At 42.0% G+C, this 25,036-nt stretch overlaps 3 protein-coding genes and 1 long non-coding RNA gene across 10 annotated transcripts in view; 3 read left to right on the top strand and 1 right to left on the bottom strand.

Moving 5' to 3' along the window:
* The window catches only part of EGFL6 (EGF like domain multiple 6), a 42,538-nt gene extending 38,025 nt beyond the window's left edge, over positions 1–4,513 (top strand). For all 3 annotated transcript variants that reach the window (XM_083437457.1, XM_083437458.1, XM_083437459.1), the window contains exons 11-13: positions 445–531; positions 1,459–1,724; positions 3,622–4,513. In XM_083437457.1, coding sequence (XP_083293583.1) covers positions 445–531; positions 1,459–1,724; positions 3,622–3,732 — 464 coding nt within the window. In that variant the 3' untranslated portion in view covers positions 3,733–4,513. The remainder of the gene's footprint in view (positions 1–444; positions 532–1,458; positions 1,725–3,621) is intronic.
* A 4,177-nt stretch (positions 4,514–8,690) lies between these two features.
* Positions 8,691–12,213, top strand: TCEANC (transcription elongation factor A N-terminal and central domain containing). 2 transcript variants are annotated; one of them, XM_083437485.1, is made up of 2 exons: positions 8,691–8,832; positions 10,806–12,213. In XM_083437485.1, exon 2 carries the CDS (start codon positions 10,814–10,816, stop codon positions 11,867–11,869), a length of 1,056 nt encoding a protein of 351 aa, XP_083293611.1. In that variant the 5' UTR covers positions 8,691–8,832; positions 10,806–10,813; the 3' UTR covers positions 11,870–12,213. The 2 variants fall into 2 exon arrangements, with proteins under 2 accessions (XP_083293611.1, XP_083293612.1); XM_083437486.1 differs by lacking the exon at positions 8,691–8,832 and adding an exon at positions 9,002–9,020.
* On the bottom strand, positions 10,865–16,183 carry LOC310676128. Of its 2 annotated transcripts, XR_014510416.1 has the most exons (4): positions 15,901–16,183; positions 15,201–15,345; positions 11,094–11,234; positions 10,865–11,002 (listed from the first exon to the last, which is right to left on the bottom strand). It is a non-coding gene; the product is annotated as an uncharacterized lncRNA (long non-coding RNA). The 2 variants fall into 2 exon arrangements; XR_014510417.1 differs by lacking the exon at positions 15,201–15,345 and having other exon boundaries at positions 15,901–16,178.
* A 156-nt stretch (positions 16,184–16,339) lies between these two features.
* Positions 16,340–23,339, top strand: RAB9A (RAB9A, member RAS oncogene family). 3 transcript variants are annotated; one of them, XM_083437504.1, is made up of 3 exons: positions 16,340–16,452; positions 21,392–21,433; positions 22,132–23,339. In XM_083437504.1, the coding sequence occupies exon 3, from the start codon at positions 22,169–22,171 to the stop codon at positions 22,772–22,774; it is 606 nt and encodes a 201-aa protein (XP_083293630.1). In that variant the 5' UTR covers positions 16,340–16,452; positions 21,392–21,433; positions 22,132–22,168; the 3' UTR covers positions 22,775–23,339. The 3 variants fall into 3 exon arrangements, with proteins under 3 accessions (XP_083293630.1, XP_083293631.1, XP_083293632.1); XM_083437505.1 differs by having other exon boundaries at positions 16,349–16,456; XM_083437506.1 differs by lacking the exon at positions 16,340–16,452 and adding an exon at positions 17,559–17,618.
* Positions 23,340–25,036: the final 1,697 nt, after the last annotated feature.

The following is a 25,036-nucleotide window of genomic DNA, read 5'->3' as shown; positions in this document are numbered from 1 at the left end:
CTACTGGATTCCACTTCACCTGGAAATAGGGCAAAAAGATACAACAAGAGATTGGTACAACTAGCACTCTTTGCTGATCCTAGTTTGCAGTTCAGAGTAGCAGCGATGAGCATAGACAACTGCATCATGTCTGCATTGTTTGCAAATATTGGAACACACACTGCTAGCAACGTGTGAACAAGTCAGACAGTTCTACGTCTGAAAGCAATATATTCAGTGCAATATAGTAGCCTGGCTAAGTGGGAATAGTTTGTCCATGAACAGCTCCAATGCAGCTGAGTGAATAAATATATATAGCTTATCTTAGGAGAGAAGGACTGAAAGGGAAGAGAGTTTTGCCTTGATTTACAGCATTTTTAAAATGCTTCATCCACTATGTGTAATACAACACCTTGTATTTCCTTTCTCTGAATACCTCATCTCTATTTCTGGACCTCACCTAAGTGGACTGCAGCTTTGGGCAAGGGTCTTGTGCCTGGCAGCAAGATATAAATGATGACTTTGACTGGAATCCTGCAGATCACGATAATGGTAATACTACTATATATGCAATGCCTCCCCCATCCCATGGCCTTACTTGGCTTCCTCTGTGTGTCCCTTCCTAGTTAAGAGGTGGAGTTTGATCACTAGAGAAAACCCAGGAAATGTGATTATATATCAGATCATTGGTCAGTTCAGAAAATAGACCATGGTGTATTGGACCAAGATCAAGAGTTTTCCTCGCATGCTCAAATGCAACGTTTCCCCCAGGGGTTTTATGACCAAACCAGGAAACTGTGGTTTAATCTCTGGCTATAAACCATGGTTTGATCCTGGTTAGATATCTTATAGATGGACATTAAACAACAGTTTAACAGAGAGCCAGTGTGGTGTAGTGGTTAAGAGCAGTGGACTCGTAATCTGGGGAACCGGGTTCGCGTTTCCGCTCCTCCACATGCAGCTGCTGGGTGACCTAGGGCTAGTCACACTTCTTGAAGTCTCTCAGCCTCACTCACCTTACAGAGTGTTTGTTGTCGGGGAGGAAGGGAAAGGAGAATGTTAGCCCCTTTGAGACTCCTTCGGGTAGTGATAAAGCGGGATATCAAATCCAAACTCTTCTTCTTTCCAGATGTAATGAGAAATTGGTTTATAACAAACCCCAGAGGGTTTGTATTACGGATGGGGAGAGGGAAGGAGAGAGTGCATGAACATATTTGTTATCAGTGCAACAAATCATGAATTTCTGGACCCAGAAAGTCACTTGTGATCCAGACCAATGTATGTCTTTGGTTTCATCTGCTGCCTCATCATTTTTATCTGGAGATGTCAGGATTTCAACCTGAGACCTTCTGCATGCAAAGCATAAGCAATATCACTGAACTATAGTCCTCCCCCTGTGGTAAATAACCAAAATATTTAAGATGAAACAAAAGTAACTTTCTGTTTCTCACTTTCTAAACCCCAAATATCTCTCTCTAGGTGATGGATATTACATGATGGTGCCGGGGTTCGTTGGTCACAAGAAGGATGTTGGTCGTTTGAAACTTCTTCTGACTGATCTTGAGCCAAAAAGCATATATTGTCTGATTTTTAGTTACCGACTTGCAGGAGAAAGAGTAGGGAAGCTACATGTGATCCTAGGCAGCAGCAGCAGTAGCCCTTCCTGGTCACAGAGTGTGGGAGATGATGAACAGTGGAGGACTGGACAAATGGAAGTCCACACAGGGGCCGAAACAACAATGAATGTAAGTTGAAGATTAAAAACCACCTGCAATGACCAGTGTAACTAGTTGCAGTTTGCTCTGACTGCTGGCAAGTTGTAATTATGGCTATATGGTACCTCTGGTTAAGAACGTAAGAAGTGCCTTGGATCAGACCAAAGCCCAGTATACCTGAAGGAGCATCTCCACCCCCATCATTCAGCCTGGACACTGAGGTCCACTTCCAAGGGACTTCTGGTGGTTCCCTCACTGCAAGAAGTGAAGTTACAGGGAACCAGGTAGAGAGCCTTTTCAGTGGTGCCCTCCCTGTGGAAGGTCCTCCCATCAGATGTTAAGGAGATAAAGAACTACACTTTTAGAAGACATCTGAAGGCAGCCCTGTATTGGGAAGTTTTTAATGTTTGACATTTGATCACGTTTTTATATTTTGCAAGGGAAACCCAACCAGATTGGGTGGGGTATAAATAATGAAACTTCCGCTATTTACCCCAAGCAACTAGTACTCAGTGGCATATTGTTATTGTTGTTGTTGTTATTAGTTCAGCATTGTTTTCTCAGAATGGCAAACCAGATGCCTGTGGGAAGGTCATAAGCAGCACATGATCGAAACACCATTCTTCCCCACATATTCTCCCCAGCAACTGGCATTCAGAGACAGGCCACCTCTGATCATAGCTGTCAACTTTTCCCTTTCCTTGCGAGGAATCCCATTCGGAATAAGGGAATTTCGCTTTAAAAAAGGGAAACGTTGACAGCTATGCCTCTGATGCTGGAGGGCAGTACGCAGCCATCATGGCTAAGTAGTCACTGATAGCATTGTTCTCTATGATTTGTCTAAGACCCATCCATGTTGGTGGTGTAATGAATTCCACTGTTTTAACTATGCAGTGTGTGAAGCGGTACTTCCTTTAGCCTGCCCTGAAATATTCCAACATTCAGCTTCACTGGATGAAGCTGGGTTCTAGTATTAAAGGACGCAGAAAGGTCCAGAGACAATATGCTACTGAGTACTAGTTGCTTGGGGGAAATAGCGGAAGAGTCCTGTTGCCCTTCAAGACCTTCTTGTGGGTTTCTTGGAGACATCTAGTTTGCTGCTATGGGAAGAACAATGCTGGACTAAATGGATCTGTTGGTCTGATCCAGCAAAAGGTGGTTCCTACGTTCTTATTCTATGGACCTGATTGTAGCATGATGGTCTCAAGGCTGGGACTGGAGTATTAGCATCAGAGGCCATTGGAAGGTGAGGAGGCTGGAATCATTTGTTGGGCCTGTTACCTTATTCCTCTTGCCCATATCTCCACCAATGACTGGGCTGATTAAATACGGTACATGTGAACAAAGGAGAAAGAGTATAGCATGCTGTGCAAAGATGGAATAACAAAACGGCAGAACTGGGCTTTGTGAAATGGTATGGGAATGTTAAGAGGGGCAGTTATGGTTTTGGTTTTTAGTTTTAGCTTTTAAAATAGGGATAGGCATTAAAGGGACAAATACATTCCACTAATTTTTATCTCAACAAAAGGGGTTTCAGTATAAAGAAATATAAACCAAAAACATACTAAGCAAAAAATTCCTTGACAATGCCGTTAAGGAGTTAAGGTTGAATCAATGATCATGCATAAGAACAGAAGACAAATTTGCATTGCAGCATACTACAGGACATGAGCAGAATTTGAATGCGGTATTTATTTGTGTTGGGCTTGTAAAACTGAATTTTATATCTTTAGATCTTATTTTGAAAATCTTCTTAATCCATAGAGAAGCATAAACTGTCCCATTATTCCAATGAATTTTTTGATATGGTGGTAATAATAAAAATGTGCATGTAGCACAGTTCAGTTTTCTAACTTATGAGCATCTAGTACGTCTTGATAATTTGCACTTCTTCTGTTAATAATGTTTTCCCCACTCATTTTATTAGATCACTTTTGAGGCAGAACGTGGAAAAGGTAAAACTGGAGAAATTGGAGTGGACAATGTTACACTGTTTTCTGGTCTGTGCCCTGAAGACCATTTGACATTGGATATCTGAGCTTACTATTTTAAATACTATTATATTATTTGTTGTACTGGTCCAGAATTTTGTATCGTTGTGAGCTAGATAAAGTGCAAATCTGGAAACCAAACTTCAATGCAGACAGATAAACCGACAGGTAAAAAAATGTCTCCAGTTAGATACTACATTTGTATATAAAATATACTAAACTTTGGTTTATGTGTAGCTCTACTGTATTATATCATTTGTGGTCAGGGTCTTATATAATGTGAAAATGTTTTGCCTAGATTTCCTGCAAAAAAAAAAAGTGCTTTACATATAATTTCTTTGAAAGAAAATGCCTATTGTCGTATATTCCCCAAGTTCTCCTGCAGGAATGTGAAACAGGATCTTCAAAAGGATATGCAATTTCTTGTAACACTTAGGACTCCTACAGTTTGCTACAGCTCTGTGGGTACCCTTGGTGTATGCCTGGTGGTTGCTGCAGTAAATAAGTAAAACATTAAAGAGAGATACATGTCTCCAAAGACACATGGATATGTTGACCAGACAGTTACCTGATGAGTATCTGCCCACCACACTTTAAATGTTAACTGACGCAAACACCAGTAATATTTGTCTGGACTCTGGAATCATTTTTCTGCCTAAATATTACAACTGTTTGAATTTATGTTTTTCCTAAAATAAAAAGTCAGCTTCTCTACTTCCCTTGTAAATCCAACTACAGCTATTTTAAAAGATGCTTTTATTAAAAAAAATGCCAGTGGATTTGGTGGGGCAAGTGTTTTTATAAATAAATGAAACTATACCATACTGATTTTGGTGAAACTTTTCTTTATGGGGAAACTCAGCCAGATGGGTGGGGTATAAATAATTTAGTAGTAGTAGTGGTAGTAGTAATAGTAGTAGTAGTAGTAGTAGGTAAAAGTGATGTCACAGGCGCATAAGGCCACAAATCAGTCCTAAAGTATTCCAAGCAATGGTTGTTGAGTTGCTGGGGCAACCCAGTCAGATGGGTGAGGTACAAATAATAAAATTAGTGTTTATTATTATGTTGTAATTGACAGTGCTGGGCACCCATGGAGCACAGTGGCAAGTTACAGCAGACAGAGACTATATGCATTCCTATGGGTCATTTCCCCCTTTCATAGCCAACAATGTTGGGTCACAAAAACAGATAATTCCCAATTCCTGCTTTTGCATGAACACCTGGGAGAAGAGTTCCGATGTGCAAAACCTTTCTTATTTCTTTCATTATGGAAGACAGTGCTGTGCAGTTCTTATGACTCCCCCAAACGTGAAAGTGAAGTGGTTGGGCCATGCTTGCTAGGGCTTTGTAAGCGGATCAGTGTGGTTTTGCAGTTTCATGGATGGGGAAAATATGAAGGTCACAATAACACAGAGAAATAAATATGTTTGAAGCCATTGAAATCAACCTTTTGCTGGTATCTGAGAAACAATGTGTTGGTTCTCTCCGCCTTGCATATATTTATTCATCATTAAGTTGATCAAATTTTCCATGATTGCTGAGGAGAAAATATATAATTAATGCCAAAATCGACAAATTGCACCGATTTACCCCCACTGTGTTTTCCTCTAAACTGAAGACATATAAATGGTTTTGTGTGGGTTTTAAAAAAATTGCTAGCATTACCTAGGAATTATTAATTTTCATATGTATGGATGGCTACCAAAATAAGCGAAAAGGAATACTGTTGAATGATGTGTATGAGTTACAGATATTGCTCTTGGAACTTATCCAATTATATTTTATAAATAACTAGATTCATTTTGAAAGTGCAATAGCACATCTGGAGACAGATTTGAGCTGAAAAAGGAAAACATTTCCTAAAGATGTCTAAGCAATACAAAGTGATAATTACAAACTGGTGACAGAGATCAGAAAAGAGATCAGAAGGATGGAGAGAGATGGCTTGTGGGAGGAATATGTAGAATCAAAATGTACTTTGTCAACCTGTGCGGGGTGGGAGAGGAGAAGGCTGGCAAGTGGCGAGATGTGCAGATACAGGGAGGTAGAAAGAAGAAAGACACTATGGAACCAGCAGGAGAAAGCCAGACAGTAAGAGGCTGGAAGGGGATAACCATTTGAAACTCCCCACATCCTTTTAAGTTGTGGATCAGAAGAGTCATATGCCCGTTTTTTGTTCTTTAGTTACTCCTATGTCCCAGATGGAGTCCTTTATTTTTATTTCTCTATCTCAGCTGGTACCCACCAATGTAACAGGCAACTATGGTCAAGTCGCCAGTGGTAACTCACCTGAGGCTCCACACTGTTGCACCCTCACTATAATATGCAAAAATGTTTCTGCGTTTGGATTGATGTACATGGGCACTTGCTGAACTATGGTTAAAAACGGCATGTTTTCCATAATATTGCGAGCAAATGGGTTTAGATTAACAAGAGAGCCCGAGATGATGGCAATAAATTTTTGGACTCACTTAGTGATTTATTTTCTTCTCCGCTGTGACACAAACAGATTCAGCTAGTGTCTGCTTGATTTGGGAAATGGGTAATTCTGCCAAGAAACTATTCCCTCCCTGTGTCTTCTTCCAGGGAAGGATAAAATGACACAAATATTGGTCAGCTGAGAGCTGAGCCAACATGCTCCAGTCATATGAAGCCCTGAGGTAGCATCCTCAATGGGTGCTTCCTGCCATGCCCCCACCTCTGCCAAAGAAGCAGTGCCATTATAGGTGCTGATTTCCTGCAAGACCTTTCGAGATCTCATCAAAGTCTTGCAAGATGTCAAGGAGAGCAGAAGATCTCACGAGATTTGGGTGAGCTTGCAAGCTCTTTCAGGAAATTGGCACCAATGCCAGCACTGCAGTGCTGGTACAGGTGCAGTGCCACTGGCAGCTGGCACTGTGGTGGCGAGTGTCCTACTGGTGGTGTGGCAAGAGCAGGGTGGCACTTCCTGTTTTGCGTCAAGTGGCAAAATGGAATATACCACCACTGAACACAGGATTCCAGAATTTACAGTTGTCAGTTCTGACGGAAGGCAGGCAAGGACCAACAGCCCAGGTGGGGCTTGCTAGCTCAGGGAGGAGGTGTGTGATGCCTTCGCTGGAGTGGGCTCAGGACAGCTGAGCATCACATGCCTTGTTAAGCCCAGATGGTATAGCAGGCCTCCTCCGTCCTGGCCAGGCCTGCCTCATGCACTGAAGTGGCATGAAGTAGCAGCCTTATGCAGAAGAAACCCCTGAGGCAACACCCTCATGGGCACCTCCTGCCACACCCCCACCTCTGCTAGAGAAGCGGTGCCAGTATACATGTGCACATGTAAACAAATACCCATGTACACTTGGAAGTAAGCACAATTGAGTTAAATGGAGTTTACACCCAGGGTGTAGTAGGGATGTGGGTGGCGCTGTGGTTTAAACCACTGAGCCTCTTGGGCTTGCCGATCAGAAGGTCGGCGGTTCGAATCCCCGCGACTGGGTGAGCTCCTGTTGCTCTGTCCGAGCTTCTGCCAACTTAGCAGTTCGAAAGCACGTCAAAGTGCAAATAGATAAACAGGTACCACTCCGGCGGGAAGGTAAAGGGTGTTTCTGTGCACTGCTCTGGTTTTGCCAGAAGCAGCTTAGTCATGCTGGCCACATGACCCAGAAAAACTATCTGCGGACAAACGTTGGCTCCCTTGGCCTGTAAAGCGAGATGAGCGCCGCAACCCCAGAGTCGTCTGTGACAGGACTTAACTAACTTAACTATCCTTTATCTTTACCTTTAAGATGGTATATTATTGCATCCTAGCTGTATGTCCGACTAAGACGCCCAGAGTGGCTGGGGAAGCCCAGCCAGATGGGTGGGATAAAAATAATAAAATTATCATCATCATCATCTCCATTCCATTCTGGTACATTTGAAGCCACTTTGCTTGGTGCATAGGTGAAAAGAATATTTTGATATTGTAATATTGTAATATACAAGACAGCAATGCATGTAGATGTACAACCCGTGGGAATCCTCTGCTTCCCCTGCGAATTACCAGTGCCTTTCGCAAAAACATCTAAAAGTTTTACTGATTTTAGTGCAGCTTCCAGCTGTTCTAAATGTTGGACTATACAACACCAGCAGAGGGCAGTAGATATTCAGACTTCGATCCTGCTGATGAAGGCATAAAACAGTTTTGTCTCTCGAGTGAATTTGCACTAGATCACTGCTATTGTAGTAAAAAAAGTTATTTCAGTGTGGGTCTCTTTGCCTTTGGGGAACTTGGTTGGTATCCCCAATGAAGAAAGTAAGAAGTCTTTATTGCGATTCCTCAGAGAGTGAAACTTCCTTTAGCTTCATTTCTTAATGCAGCTTCAACTTTGCAGAAGTTTGCACTAAAAAAGTGAAGTTTGTACAATTTCCTAAACTGCAATGAAGAGGCCAATTGGTTGGAAAAGTAGTTGTATTTTACATAAGCCCTTCTGGCTTGCACTCTTTCTAAACACCTGAGGAATGAAATTATCACCCCTCTTTTATTGTCCATTCCTGGTCGCCCAGCCACTGCCATAGAGTCCTTTCTCTTGGCAGATCAAGATGACGGCAAAGGTTGCAAGGTTTTTAGCTGGGGCAATCAGAATAAGATCCACTATCTGACTACTGATTCAAAACCCTAACATGTATTTTATATGATTGACTTTTTATTTCTGTTCTTTGTATATCGTGTTATTGTTTTATTGCTATGGCCGATGGCTGACGCAAATAAAGATTAATTCATCCATCCATCCATTCATTACATAAGCCTCTTTGCGGTGGAGAGGAGAAGTACGGTCTGAGTCTGTATTTCTATCGTTAAGAGCAGCAAAAAAACCCTCCTTAATTGTGCTGTGCTTTTCGTGTTTCGACGTGTTGTGAAGTAACGTGTTGTGGCTTGCACGAGAATTGGTGGCGGGGCAGATTGAGCTGTCACAACCCTCAGTATCTGGGCAAAGAGAGAGAGCGCCTGCGCGCCAATAAGAGTCCCTGCGCGCTTCGACCGCCTCACAACGGCGACCCGCGAAGTCCCAAGCGCGCCTCCTCGGCTGCCGAGGCTCCAGAGCCAAGAGCGGGAGCGCGCGCGCGCGCACCGTGCGTCCTTCCTCCAAAGGGGCGGGGCCGGGTAAGGCGGAGGAAGCTGCTCGGGCCAGGTAAGCGGAAAGCGCGCGCGCTGCTACGTGCGCTGCTGCGGGTGGGAGGTTTGCAACGCCTGTGTGTTGTGGGGTCTCCCTGTCCCTGCCCCCCATCCCTCCTCCCTGGTGGAAGCTGCTCCGGCCCTTTGTGGATGCCACCTCGGAGGAATGTGGCCCGCCGAACAGAGGAAGCTGCCTTATACCGGGTCTGAGCATAGGCCCATGTAATGTTGTGTTGTCCGTACGGTTTGCAAGCAGCTGTCCAGGGTTTGGGTCTCTCTCCCAGGTTTGTGCTGAGGAGTGAGCCTGGGAATGGATCGCCTGCATTCAAACGTTAGGGCTGTCACCTATTTTTGTTTTGTTTTCCCTGGCAGGCTAAAGGGGGCTTGCCAAGGAGTTGTTTGAGAGGCAGAACTTCCAATATCTCCCCCCCCCCCCAGCATGGAGATGCAATGGTTAAAATGACCAGAAGAAACAGAAATCGGGAAGATCAAAATGTTAATAAAGGAATTGGGAAAATATATAACTTTTCTTAAAGACCACTGTAAACGGTTAAAATCGTTAGTAGGCTTGGAGTATCACTTGTTGTTTAATGGTGAATTTTGGATACAACGGAGAGATAAAAGATTTGGATTATTATAAAAGATGCAGGAGGAAATGATTAACAATAGGACTCACAAAGGGGAGGAGGGAAGTAAAAGAGATTCCTTGGAATCTTGTTTTTATGTTGTATGTTGAATATGTGACTGTAAAATTTTAATCTGAAAAACCAAATAAATACATTTAAAGAACTTCTAATATTTTTTCCCTGAGCATAGAGATACATTGAGGGTGGAAGTTGCCACTGGCTGGCATTTGCCCACCAGTTTTCAGATGTTTGAAAGCTTCCCCATAGAAGTGGGAAACTGTTTCTTTTCCTTTCTTTCTAGCTTGAAGTTTAAGTCTCTGTGGAAGTCACACTGACACTGAGGAAGCCTTTACCCATGTGGGTGTATGTGAATGAAAGAGTGAGTTATGGATGCTAATAAATTGTGGCGGAAGGTACTCTTCACATTCTTAAGGGCCCTCTCTGCTTCACATTACGCAAGCAGAGTATTGGCAGCAGGCTCTGCAGCTCTGCTTTTGCTTGCACACACCCAATCTGTTCCCTCCATTTGACACTGCGAGCCTTGCTTTCTGTACAAGGAGCAAATGAAGAACTGCAATCTTTGAAGAGGTTCTAAATGTGACACGACTCAAGAATCACTATGTCTGAAAGTATTGAGGGACAAATGGTTTTCCTTTCAAGGATTGTCAGGCTTTTATTATGTTGGCAAATGGCCTTGTCGGTCATTCAGTTTCTTACATGGGTGGAGTTAATAATTTTGCAAACAGCATCTTATAATAACTACCTGATAAAATGTAGGAGCCCTGGGATTCCATGTTTGTATAACTAGGATTCAGCACAGCCTCGAATCACCGTTTGCTGGGTTTTTGTTGCCAAGCCCACTGTTTTTCTTTTTCCTATTAGCAGAACAGCTCCCGTGAGATGCATTTTGCATTTGGTTGTGTTCTATGCTTGGTAGACAGTCTCTACTATGGCCTTATGAAAGCTGAAATACCTATCACAGTACTCTGTGCTTAAAAGATATCACAGGGCGCAATTATTAACACTTCAATTACATAATGTACAGATGTTCTATGTTTACTTAAAGGTAAGCCCCAGTGAGCTCAGTGAGTGAATAAGATTACAAGCCCTTTTTATTTTATGTAGTTAAAAGGTTTGCACTCTGCCCTTAAAGAACCCCAGTGTGTTAATCACTATTGAAGGTGCAAACATTGCAATGACATTTGTATCTAGCTTTCTATGGAACATTTTATAGAATAGGTTTTGAGAAAGACCCTGTGTCATCTGAGAAATTATCTGAATCGGAGCTCTTCTGTTCTACTTCTGCCCTTAATACAATTCTATAGTGTCTGTAGAAAAGATGAATCTGCTTCTTTCATTACAGGATCTGAAATGTCTTACAAAAAGGTTCTCATGACTAGAGCTGATTGTATAGAAAACCTGCTCTCTGAAAAAAAATACGAAGATATTGGAAGTCATCTTGCGTATCTTGAAACTGTTGATATGACTGTAGACTGTCTCCAGGAGACAGATATTGCCAAAGCTGTGTTCAGAATCCTCAAGAACTGCCCCTCTGTGGTACTGAAAAATAAGGCAAAGCATTTACTATCGAAGTGGAAAACACTGTATAAGCATCATTGCAATCAATGCATACAAATTAAGCCAGTATTACCTGATAATGCAAAAGAAGATTCTGATCCCCTTAACATAGTCCTGGCAGATGCAAACACTTCTGGAAAACTGAATCAGTGTGAGATATTAGGCCCTGCCAGTTCCAAGAGTTGCCTGCTATCAGAAAACCATCCACAAGATACTGGAAGTAATGTGCAAAAAGACAACGCAATTCAGCCTGCACTTCAAGAGCACGTGAGTTCTGTTAGTGAAACGAGCCCATTTCAGGGTCATACTGCAGCTATGAGATGCAAATGTATAGAGCTTCTTTATGAAGCTTTGGTTGACTCAACAAGTAATGCAAGTGAAAAGCACCACAAGATTGCTGAAGAAGTTGAACAACATATCTTTGTACTTCATGCTAAAAACGACAGAAAATACAAAAACTGCGTCCGTAGCAAAGTTTCTAACTTGAAGAATCCAAAAAATGCTCACTTAAAACGTAACCTGCTTCTAGGGACTTTGAATCCTAAGACATTTGCTGAGATGTCCACAATGGAAATGGCACATGATGAACTAAAGCAGCTCAGAGCTTCGTATACAGAATCATCTGTTCTGGAGCATCAGCTCCCTCAAAGCATCAGTGGTACACATACAGACAAAATAAAATGTAGACGCTGTGAAAAATTTGATTGCACTGTTACTGCAATTGCCAGGGGAGCTCTTTTCCTTCCTGGTTGGGTACGAAATGCAAATCCAGATGAACAAATGATGACTTATGTAATTTGTAATGAATGTGGAGAGCAGTGGTACCACAGCAGATGGATTTGTTTGTGATTATGCATCCTTCAATCCCTACGTCTTCAGAGGAGATATGAATATGGAATTACCAAAGTACAGCTTTGGTATCTGAATAAGGAATATTTAAAGTGCTGTAATGCAATAAAAAGTGGATGAGCATTATGAAGTAAAATGATTATAAAGCTATTTGAGAGATCAAAGTTTAAGTTGCTTTAAACTATTTTTAATACTGTGTAATATTGTGTTTTAATATTAATGTTGTGTTTTAATTGTTGTAAAAAATAAATTCTTGTAAAAAGTAAACTGGAACCTTAGGGTGAAGGGCAGGTAAATAAATTGTAATAGTAAATATTATTAATAAATCAGAATATGACTCAATACTCCCCACTTCTTAATTACGACTGATGTCACTATAATAATTTTCAAGCATTTGTTAAAACTTTTATCAAGACTGATTTTTAAAATCTGTGTTCATTTTATGTAATACTGGACCAAAATACAGAAAGGAGTTTTATGAACTTTAGAAACACTAATTGAAATCCTAACCCCTTAGCTTTTTCCCCCATGGAGTGGTAGCTCAAAGATGCAAAATAGAATAAGAAGCATTTGGGAGCAGGGATGGCGTCCTTGCAATGTGGCATGACAAGGATCCTGTATTTTGCCAAAGTGGTGTGGTTGCCTTGACAATGGAGATATAACTTCCCCTTCATATCAGTTCAGACTGAGGACAAAGGAGTGGCTTTGTCATGTAGCCAGAGTTTTAAAGTTATGTTGTGCTTTCATGTTCATTACAGGATTGGTTGGGATCGCAATAAAGAAGGAAGCCTTTAAAATGGTATGGAAAGATCAAAAGTGTAAGGGGAAAGCAAAAGGAGCCCTGAAACTTCGGAGTGTGGAAATTCAGCACAGCACTTATTTTACATATTGTCAAGCTCTTATCTTGAGCATTTGTACTTTTGTGACGGATCTGAGAGACAGATTAGAGATTTTGCTGGTATATCAACCATACCACTGTCCTTCAGTTTCCCTTCTAGAATTGGCGGAAGTAGTTTTGAGTACGGTGTTGGAAACTGCCAAAATTATTGTTATGGAGGATCTCGACATTCTCACTGAGGCTGTCTTAGGACTTACTTCATGACCACTGTGACAATCATGGATGTATTTTAGCCTGTTATACACACTCAGCAGGGTGTACTTTGGAGTGCATGTTTTTCAACTGATCAAGTTTTTTGTAATTTGAAGGTTGAAGGGGGGTACTTTGAACCTATTGTCGAGGTCAGATCACTTCCTTGTGGGGCTTAGACTGGCTAACAAACCAGAATAAGAGACCATGATTTTAAGAGGTTAGCATGGCATGGTTAGTGCTATGATTCAGCATGATGACTCAATTTCATAGCTACAGCTCTTGCTCCACATTCAGAGTTGGCTGCACCATTAGGCAGGAGTGAATTTATTAAAAAAGGTAAAGGTAAAGGACCCCTCACAGTTAAGTCCAGTTGCAGATGACTCTGGGGTTGCAGCGCTCATCTTGCTTTACAGGCCGAGGGAGCTGGCGTTTGTCCGCAGACAGTTTTTCCGAGTCATGTGGCTAGCATGACTAAGACACTTCTGGCGAAACCAGAGCAGCGCATGGAAACGCCGTTTACCTTCGTGCCAGAGCAGTACCTATTTATCTACTTGCACTTTTGGTGTGCTTTCGAACTGCTAGGTTGGCAGGAGCTGGGACCAAGCAACGGGAGCTCACCCCATCGTGGGGATTCGAACCACCGACCTTCTGATCGGTAAGCCCAAGAGGCTCAGTGGTTTAGACCACAGCGCCACCAGAGTGCTTATAATGAAAAGTGGAAGGAGACAGTGTTAAGCTATAAGCTTTCTTGCAGGACCAGCGTGGTGGATTTAGGGTACTGAAAGTGGTGCATTTGCAAAGGCTGGGGAGGAGGGCATCAAATGGCCTCGCACAGGGCAGCATATTACCAATGGATACCCCTTCCTAGACTTTTTAGCACCTGAGGTGAACCCACAAAATGCTGTGTCCCTCTTCCCACCAGGGAAGAAGGGATGAGTGAAGATCTACAACAGGCCTTTGACTAATTAAACAATCAATGGCCTTTTAAACAATGCATGGGTTTTAATGTTTTTGTTTGTTACTGTGTTATGCATTTTTGTGTTTTGGTATTGTAAACTGCCCTGATATCCTTCGATGAAGGGTGATATAGAAATCCAATAAATAATAAACAGGAACAAGGGAAGAATGAAGAGCTATATTGGAATATGCTGCCCCTATGGATCCTGCCATCTCACCTTGCCTCATGGGTGGGCTGGCTCTGCATTCCTCTTATATAATAAGCAACAGAAGAGATGCCTTGTGTTTTAACCAATGATGTGTCTAAATGTTTTTTCTTTGTCACGGTTGCTCTTACCATCTGAACCATGCACCCGAGAAGCATATGCTTTCGTCCTGAACTATGGTTTTTCACATCATCTAACATTATTCCAGTGCTTAATCTTAGCAAAATAAATACGCACTGCTTAATATTCTCTAGCATGCTATGTCATGGAGCATAAGTGAATGTCCCAAATGTCTAACAAATGATGTTGCAAAGGGCATCTTATGTTCTTCAGAAAAAGGAACTGAGTGTCCTGTCCCTGATTCTTCTTCACAGCTCACTTACGCTCCTGCTGACTGGCATTCAACCTTCTGATGAATTGTAATTACATGAAACAGCTGAATTACAATTCATCAAGAGGTTCAGTGCTGTGACTTGTGGACTGAATAAAGACATTAGATTATCACACTGCATCCGTTAATTTGTTTTCTAGTGCCAGGACATCTGTGTTAACAGTAACCTTTTTGTGTGAATGTTCAGTGTTAGAATCATACGAGTTGGAAAGGACCTTCCGGGATGTCTAGTCCAGGGGTTGGCAAAGTTTGTGTGGCTTGGGCCGGTTCACGGTCCCTCAGACACAGCAGTGGGCCGGAGTGTGGGCATGCATGCACATGCAAATGCTATTTCCGGCACAGAGGAGGCATGCACAACTTCCCATTGGCTGCAGGAGTTCCGGTTTAGTGCGGCGCACAGGAGCTGACCGACCAGGTGGCAGGGGTCCCCAAGTGGGCGGTGGGGGTCCATGGGCCAGTTAAACGACCCCATGGGCCGCTTGTGGCCCATGGGCCTTAGGTTGCCTGGCCTAGTCCATTCCCTTGCAATGCAGGAATCTTGACCAAAGAAGCCATGGCCATTCAACCTCTGCTTAAAACCTGACCTGATGTTAGTCACATAATTCTCTCCATATGTACTTTTCTGCATTTCATTTTCCTGTGACTTGACTGCTTACAATCCCTTTCCCTTTCTTTCCCTGTGTATACCTGCAACACAGGATGACACTATATATTTGATGAAGTGGTCTGTAGTCCATGAAAGCTTCTGCTATAATAAATCGGTAGTCTCCACGGTGCCACAAAACCCTTTCAGCCATCTAGACATCATTATCACTATTTTGCAGATATGAACCTGAAATCAAAAGTGTGTTTTTACTTACTACTGCATATAAACGGTCACTAGCCTCTTGTAGTCATTATTTGAGGAAAGAAAATGTTAAGTCCATGTGGGTTCATTTAGGCTGCATCCCGTTCCCAATTAATGTTCAAATTCAGTTGCGCTAACTAGAATCAATTTACTTGAACTCAGTTGATGGGAATCCAATTGGACAATATGACTAGGTAAACAAAGGCTTTCATCGTCAATTTGTAGGCATCCTTCCAAGGCTCTGAATGTAAATGTGAAGGGCAAATATTTGTTGAATATTTGAAAACAGACTTGAGGAACCCCAGTATTGCTTAATATTGTAAATAGATTATTCATATACTGCAAACAGGTAATTGGCAACAGGTTGTTGTTGCTTTTTTTTAAAAAAAAATCCCCAGAAAGCAAAATCTGGAAAAATAGAGATAGGCAACTATGCCAAGTGAATGCCAAGTGGAGGAAAAAATATTGCATGAGGAAACATCAGTCTCACAATAAACACTCATCTGCAAGCAGCCAGAAAGGGGAAAAGTTGAGAGCTACATTTGGGGGGAAACTTTGAATGAGTGATCTGATGGGAGATGCACCAGGTAAGACCGCAGTTGTTGACATCTAAACCGAGAGGAAGTCAACAGTGCCAACAACTGCATAACACTGAAGGTGCATGAGGACAGACAGAGGAGAGGCCTTTTTTCAGCCCCGCAGCTTATGGAAAAAGGGGCAGCCCAAAGCGCGCAGCCCATTTCAGGTGCCACAGACAATATTACGGACAAATATGTGGCTGCTGCTAAGCGGCATTTCCCGTGAAATGGTACTCTACCCGGGGTGGGGCGTGAGAAGCGGGGGGGGGAGGCCCCTCTCTCCCTAGCAACAGCCCCTCCCTAGCAACAGCCAGCCCGTCCGCTCCGGACGGAGTTGCGGCTGCCCTTCCCCTGGCGTCACGTGAACGCCAGGCCCCGCCCCCGTGGCGCAGCCTCCGCCATGTTGTTTTTTTCTCCTCCGAAGCGGCCCCTCCCCCACCACCCCTGGCACCTTTGCGAACGGCGGCTGCGGGTGACTCGGAGAGCCTCGTCTTCGCTCCTCGCCGCCTTCGTGGTAGGTAGGTGGGCGCGAGGGAGCGCCGGGCCCCTTTCCTCGGGGCGGCGGGCAGAAAGGATGAGGAGGAGGAAGGCGGTCTCCGTTGGCTTTCGGGGGGACACGGGGGGCTTTACGGGACCGGGCAAGCTGGGCTAGCAGCCGGTTCATGCCTTGCTTGCTGGGGAGGGATGCTGTAGGGCTGCCCTGGTTCTGCTTCTTGGCTTTTGGGTGGCTGGGGTTCCCATTGTCGCAAAAAAGGGAGCCAGCGACTCCCCCCCCCCAAAAGAGTGGTTGTTTTGCAGGGTAAGTAAGCCGAGTTTAAATCGCTTCCTCAGGCTACCCAGCCGTGCAATGGGTATATATATGTTTCATTGATTTTAAGCCCGCGGTAGGACTGCGGTACTAGAGAGGGGGCGTTGTTGTTTTGTGGGGTGGTGTCAGGGTCCGCACCTTTCGCCATGGGCTCGTTTCCTCCGCAGTGACGAGAGAGGCTTTTCCCTATAGAGGTGCTTCGTTAAACTTCCTCGGAGCAGGAGGAGGGGGGCTGGGGTCTCAGGCGGCTGATGCTGCCCGCCTGTTTTCCTGCCTGACTTGCAAAAGGTGGCGTGATTAAAGGTCCCGTGATGGAGAGGCAGGCGGCGGCGGTTCGCTTGAGAAATAGCTGCTCTTCTATACTTATCGGCTGGCACATGACCAGTTTCTCCCTAGGGCAGTTTCTCAGAACTGATTAAAGTCACTGGACTGCTCAAAGGACAGCTCCGCTTCTTATGTATGTCCCCTTTGTCTGCCTTCATTTTTTTCTGGCGCTTTTCATGTGGAAAATCCCTGTACCTTCCCATTTGAGGATGATGTATGATACCATTTACTTGGCAGCTTGTCTGGTTTTTTGTGAACAAACTCTTCCTACCTGTGCATGAAAACAAAGAGCTTTTGCTTTATGCTTATCCAGTGCCAATTGAGATGAAGTACTGGGTCTATCTAGCTGTGTGGCAAATAACTGCTGTGGGTTGGTTTAAAACTGTTAAGAATTTTTTGCTTGTTTCTGTCATATGGAAGAACAGGGAAATGTAGGATGTTTGTCCTTAGCAAGGATAAGAGTTTCAAAACATTTTTTTCCAGAACATTGCGTAAAAGTAATTCTTGATTGTGTTAGAAAGCCACTTGAATGAAGGTGAAACTTTGTGGTATGTAAAGGACTACCCTGAGTGCTGCTTCAAAATTCTTCAAGACGCAATGGTCTGACTTAAGTTTCTCTAGCCCTGTTTTCTGAGCCTGTAACTGAACAGCTCTGGTTTCCTTGTGTCAGAGTCATAGTTGTCCTAGGGTGAAGAAGCTTTGTAGATAAACTTCGTTATGCCAAAACTGCCAGCGAAGGATATTCTACTGTTTTCCTAGGCCGCTTAGTACATTGCCTCACTGTACCTACAGTTAAAAAGTATTTCCTTATACTTAAGCTAACCGTGCCTGTCTGCAACTTAAAATCTAAAATTGGAGGGGAAATATTTTATGTCAACTTCTAAAAAAATCTCTGAAAAGATCAAGCTGCGGTGGGGGAAGATCCCACTTTTAAATTGCACAAATCACTAATGCAGGGGGGAGGTGGGGTGTCAGGAGTCCGACAAACCTATTGCTAAAGTTGTGCCATACAACCAGGAGTGGGGAAATTGCAGGTGCTTGTTTTCTTGAACACATGACACTTCATTCCTGCTGCTTAAAGACTGTTTATGAGTGTCTGCAGTATTCATTTGCGGATAGAATTAGTATTTTGTTTAGTACACTTTTATCCCACCTTCATTTCATCATGGAACTTAAGGTGTCTTACCATGGAGTTTCTAGGCACTGACCAGACCCAGACCTGCCTAGTTTCAGCAGGGTTGCCGTATCATCATTTCCCAGCTGTACATATTTTAAAAATTTAGCTTACATATTTAGAAATTGCCTCACAACCAGAAGCTATTGAAGTGGTGTACAATAAGATAAAGTGAGTTAAAATACAAGAGAGAGACTCCAAAAAGACTAAACCTAATTCTACAATTGTAGAATTAATATTCCATAAAATGACTGAGTCATTTGTGGGAAAACTTAAACTAAAACATCTCCAGTTTCCCCCCTAAATATCAAGATGTTGGGCCACTTTCAAATTTCAGCTGGTTACTGATTCCACTGGGCTGGAGCTGCAACACCACAGTGTGAGCAGGTCTGTGCCAGACATTTCACCAATATTTTTATTGGAAGCTCTGACTCGTGTAATTAAGTCATGAGGAGGGAAAAGGAATCTGATAGTAGGCACAAAGGCTATTATAGATAAAATAATTTGAAAAAAATGCTTAAGCCTTTGGGGAAGCTTTGAGGAACAGGTTCTGATGTGTAAATGACTGCATCAAGTTTTGCTTAATTTCACCAGAAGGACAAAAACCTTCTGGTTTTAGATTTTTATGGTCCTATTTTCTGAGTCAGTGATTAAATAGCTTTAAATTCCTGTAATGTGTGCTGTTTGCTCTCCACATCTAGTGCGTATTTATAGCTGGCCATGGATTTTGTGATATGGTACAGGTAGTATATTGGGCCTTAACTTTCTAGTCCCTTTAACTAGCGCTTCTTGAATACACAGCTCTTCAGTTTTTAAGTTCCTCTGGAATAGCTTGATCCAGACAAGAGGGGGATGGTGAATGGGGCCTTGTGATCTGATGAGGTAAAGTTACATGCTTCTGATAGGATTTTCTTATCTATGAGAGACCAGGCTTGCACCATGGGAGTCTGTAAATCCAGCTTTCTTCTCGAAGCATGACTGGACTGTTTCAATTAGTGCTATCAGATTTGCCTATCAAGAAAAATACATAAGCTATAATCCTGCACATGTATGACTTAAATTCCTCTTTAACTTCAGTGGGAACTTAGAAACCCAACAGACACCACTGTTTTAAATATCCCCATACACTCATGCGTGTTTCTAGCTTTATTTGGTATTAAATTAGACATTCATAAATAAGTGGACCGAAACCCCAGATCTCACTTTAAAAAGAGTCCAGCACACCTGATAGCTGGTATTCTGAATTTCAAAGTAATCCTAACCCCTAGCTTTCAGTAGTCAAACATACTTGTTTACATACTTTACAGAACATCTGAAGTACTTTGACTGCCTTTAAAGTAAATCTCATTTAACAAATAATTTGGTGCTACAGAATATATTGTTAGAAGCCAAAATTACAAAGCACCCTTGAAGTGATTTGTAAGTAATTAGATTTTTTTTTTTTTTACCTGGGGCAAAATAATATAGTGGGTTAAAATAATATAGTGGATTAAATCCCCCCAACACTGAATTACCTTTCACACCCCCGCACCCCTGCAAAGTGCCTTTCTACTACTTCTTCATCTGGTTACTTGAACAAAGTTTGATAAGAGAAGCAATAAGGCTATAGACCTGAAACATGAACAGCCTAATCCTGTCATACAGCCTAATCCTGTCAATGATTACTCAAGAAGTACTACAATTTTAAACTGAGGCTGCAGTGCTGTGATTTGGTACAGCTTTCTTTTGGGTAGACATGTATAGATTTGTGTTTTTATTTCCAGGTATATAATCACTTGCATTAAAAAGGCATAAGAACTAGACTATAAAGAATAAAATGCTTGGAATAACATGAAAACCATTAGTTTCTTCAGAAAGGTAGAGTGCAATATTTAAAAAAAATCTACCCTTAAAGGTAAAAACATCAGGGTGGTTTACAAAACATTAAATGGCTAAATATGTATGAAATGCAGGTAGTTCAAATTATGGCATTAAAGTAACATTACAAATCAAAATACGATATGATCTGGACTTTGGAGGGGACAGTCTAATACATGTAAATCTGTTGATGCTTATGCTAAAATTCACATATTTGCAGTGTGGCATGTGCTTTAAGTGAAATTGTAGAGCCGGAGTGGGGCTCCTATATAGTCTTCCAGTTGTATCAGTCCCCAAAACCATGGTCAGTGGTAGCAATGATGGGATCTGTAGTTGAGCAACTTCTGGAGGGCCAAAGTTTCCCCACCTGTTGTAGAGACTTGCTCAAACCTTTTTGGTTTATACTAAGAAGACACTGCTTCAGTTTGTGATTCTGTCCTCCATGTCCAGTCTTTTTCATATCTGCCTTGCCCTGCACAAAAGCTCAGTATCTGTGACTGGACTCCCAAAGCTATTCAGTGTTGCCTGTGTAGTTGGCATTACTTATATTCCCAAAGTCAATTCTTAAAATAACTGCTCCCACATTTATTTTTTTTATAGAAAATGCACCTTTACATTTTTCTGTTCTGTTCTGCTCTGCTTCCCTCCCAAACCTCAACTTACTAGCATACAATGAAAGCATACCTTGGTTTTCTGCTTCCTCTTTTCCATCTAGTTATTCTAAAAAGCAGCACGTGAACGTTTCACTTCCTCAAAAAAAGGGGGGTTGAGCTTACCATGATTACACAATAACTTATTATTTGCCAAGTAATCTTAAGTGTGGTGGTGGTGGGGATATTCTATGATCGAGCTACTGCCACTTCCTAAGCCCTGCTGGGTTGCTCTGCCAGGGGGGTTTGGCTTTTCTTGTTCTTCTCTAATTTTGACTTTTTAAAAAAGTTTTCCTCCTAAAAACACAAATGGGAGGGGATATATAGGGCATGTTGGTGGAATGAAAGCTTTTTGGATCCCTGCAGATCCAGGGGTTTTTGTGATCTGCCCACTTTCAAGCTTTCCTACCAGAGATACACCTCCAATGTTATACCTGCACCTACTGAGCTTTCTGTGGGTGTACTAGGTGATCCTCCTGAGATGTGTTTTCCTGTCTGTAGGCCTCTCCACTGGTAAGAGTTGCACACTACATCTAAAGGCACCTTTGCTGGTGTACAGCCTTAGTAGTTGTTGAGGTTTTTTTAAAGTGCATGGCATTACTGTGTCTAAAAGTGAATACAATGTCTCTCTTTTTTACAGGTGTTGGATTACAATGACTGAACAGTAAGGGTAGCTTATTTGGTAAGTGTTTCATATGCTTGTAATATTAGATGTCTTCTGCATTTCTAAAATTTCAAGTACAGGAAAGATCGAGGGGAGGAGGGTGTATCAGGAAATATGGCAGAAGTGGTTGCTTGGCAGAATACTGGTAAATCCCAGAAATTTCCCTTCAGACAGATGTTAGGAACTGTTCATATTACCACTGTTTTCTGAGATGCTTCATGAGGATCAGGTCAGTTCAAAAGCAGGATGGAGTTAGTTTAACAGCGGTCATGGTGGTTGTAAGACGTCCGGGTGGATGGAGACGAGAGCAAGCCTGATCTTATACTGGCAGCCTGGCTGTTAGCATGCAGTCAGTTTGTATAGCATGATAATTTCTCATTCACTGAATGATTTTAGTATAATTAAAATCAATCTACCATTTGTGACTAAACTTTAGAAAGCAGCTGAAGTGCCCTTGATTTAATTGCTAACATTTACAGCAGGCCTTTAGCATATAGTAGAAGAGCTTTATCTGTCTATTGTTGCTTACAGTTATATTGCATTTAAATCTATTATTTTTGAACTGATTTTAATGGATGAATTTATGAATACTGCTAGCCTCAGCTCTTTTGTGAGGAAGGGCCAGTTATAATAAATAAGTAAATCCCATATCAAATAGATATTTGTGTAACAAGTGGGAATTTCTTTGTATGATCAAGATCTGTTCTATTTTGCAGAACTGGACATAAGAAAATATCTGTTCTTGAAGCAACAATGTCAGCAAAATCAACGCTCCTTAAAGTAATCCTTCTTGGTGATGGAGGAGTGGGCAAGAGTTCGATTATGAACAGATACGTCACTAACAAGTTTGACACAGAGCTGTTCCACACAATAGGTGTCGAGTTTTTAAATAAAGACCTGGAAGTGGATGGGCACTTTGTCACAATGCAGATATGGGACACGGCTGGTCAAGAACGTTTTAGGAGCTTGCGGACTCCTTTCTATAGAGGTTCTGACTGCTGCCTTCTCACTTTCAGCGTAGATGACTCTCAGAGCTTCCAGAATCTGGGCAATTGGAAGAAAGAATTCATTTACTATGCGGATGTCAAAGAGCCTGAAACGTTTCCTTTTGTGATACTGGGAAACAAAGTTGATATTAGCGAGAGGCAAGTGTCTACAGAAGAAGTCCAGAACTGGTGCAGGAACAACGGCAACCATCCTTACTTTGAAACCAGTGCAAAAGATGCCATTAATGTTGCCGCAGCCTTTGAGGAAGCTGTTCGAAGAGTTCTTGCCACTGATGATAGGTCAGATCACTTGATTCAAACTGATACAGTAAACCTTCACCGGAAGCCCAAGCCTAGCTCATCATGCTGTTGACTATTTTGTTTTATTTTCCAGCCATATATAGTTCTAACTTAACTTGAAGTAATAATAGATCAAATATGATTCAGTGGGTGCCACTCTAATATATTAAAACTGTAACATTCTACTGCTTTATGTGTCGGCAGAGGAAAGCTTCTTTTCAATAAGTAGCCTGTTACTATGTTAGTGGAGTCTGACATCTGGGAAGGTACCAGCTGAAGAGTTGATTTAATTTAAATGTGTCATTTGAAAATTAATAAATTATATACTAAAACTTGAAAGTTCTAGAAGCACTACTTGGGAGGACTTGTTCTGAAATTCAGATGCAGAATAGATTTTTTTATATGTACATATATATTTTTATGAGATCACCAGCCCATGTTTTGCTTCACTAAAAACCCTTTTCTCATAAAGCAGTAATGGTAGGTGATAGGGTCTTGTTCTAGTTCTCATCTTTAAAGTGATTTTTCTTTAAAAAAAATCAAAGCTAATATAAATATTTTAAGGGCTTTTGCTATTTGCCTAGTGTCACTGAATTGCCTGTAGATTTTATGTTAGGAAATAAACCTGCATACATGGAGCCTGCCTGGTTGTGTCTTCCTGCCCCTTTCATCTGTAACTGATTTCTATAAGGTTGGAGAACATATCAAGAGTTTTCAAAAGAAGGGGCTTAATGTAGCTCCTCATTGATACTAAAATTTCCCTTTGGCATGGTTTTAATCTTAATTATGTATTGTCAATCTTAAATAGTTGTTTATCCTGGCCCCAGTGGGTGGGCAGTTACTTGGATTGCAGGATTTAAGGTTTTGAGTGAGAAAGCATTCAATAATTTTTGGTAGCAACATTTTTAAAAGTTAGAGCTGCAATCCTGTGCACACTTATCTTGAGAGTAATCTGTATTGGAAGCAATGTGACTAACTCTTGAGTAAACACAGGATTCTGCTGCAAGTTGCTTCAGTATGAGAGATGGTCAAAAGGTTCACTGCCTCTCCCTTTCTCACTGAGCAGTTTTCCATTATCTTAAGCAGCTGAAGTATGTGTGAATACCACAATGTTTGATACGAGCGAAGCTGAACCTGTGCTCTCCAGAGGTTGTTGGACTCCAACTCCCATCAGCCCTGCCCACACAGGCTGGGGCTGATGGGAGTTGAACTCAAACGTCTGGAGAGCCAGATTCCCCACTCCAGGCACTCCCTTTCATTAGATTGCTTTTTGGATGGATAACATCCATTCTCAGGCAGTTGTTGCCGCACAATGCAGCTCAGTAAGTGCGAGAAAGGGCAGGTTGGACTCAGGATGAGAACTTTTCACTCATTCCTTATGCCTTAGGCAGATCTTCTCAGAAGCATTAAAAGAGCAGTTGCCTTCAACTGCTTGCTCGTGACTTCATACAAATTATTTAATCTTGATCTATGGGGCTTTCTGTACTTTGATCAACTGAAAATAGAGCTGTGGCTGGAGATTTAGGCCATGCTTAATGGGCAGCATAGAAAATGGCATATGATCTGAACTACTCTCACACACATGCTAGAAAAGTATGTGGCTAGATGGTTGAGAAGAGAAGATATTTTGCTTTACCACTTGTGTGTGGAAGCGCTATACTTTTTGCCGGGGTACTCGCTATGCAAGATGCCTTATTGCCATTAGCTTTGTGAAGTTATTAAAAATGAATGCTCTTTAAGGTGATAAACATCTCAGAGGGCCAATATGCTAATGTTATCAGTGAAAACAGAAACACAGCATAACTTGTGAGAGGGTGACACTTCCTCAGAAGGTTTCCTATCACCTACCCATCTGCCTAACATCAGTGCAGGAAGGATCCTACAGATCTTTGAGCTGCAGGTTGACAAGGAGCTCATGTACTTATTCCAGTGAATATATTGTCAAACTACAGGTTTTGGACACTATGCAGAATTCAGCAGAGGGGGTGAAAACTAGAGTGTGTTGGTATATGGCTGGGTGGAAAAGGAAACCATCTCTTTATCAGTAAATATGACCTACAGGGCTTCATTACTGTACAGACTTATTTTAGTGTTTAAACTCGAAAGCATAAGTAATGACAGAAATATGTGTGTGTGTGTGTGCGCGCGCACACACACACACACACACTCTTTTGAAAAAAACATTGCTAATGTTCCTCAAATAAGATGTTTCCCAGAAAATAGTAACCCTACAAGTATATGTTAACTTGGAGTGGTATTCAGTTAAGTTTTACTCAACACAGACCTACTGAATTCAATGGACCTAGCTTATGTTCATTAATTTCAGTGGGTCCAC

Source organism: Podarcis tiliguerta (genome assembly GCF_965153285.1).
Source record: "Podarcis tiliguerta genome assembly, chromosome: 4".
Taxonomy (NCBI): domain Eukaryota; kingdom Metazoa; phylum Chordata; class Lepidosauria; order Squamata; family Lacertidae; genus Podarcis; species Podarcis tiliguerta.
Note: the sequence above shows the minus strand (reverse complement) of the source record. Positions and strands in the feature narration are given on the sequence as shown.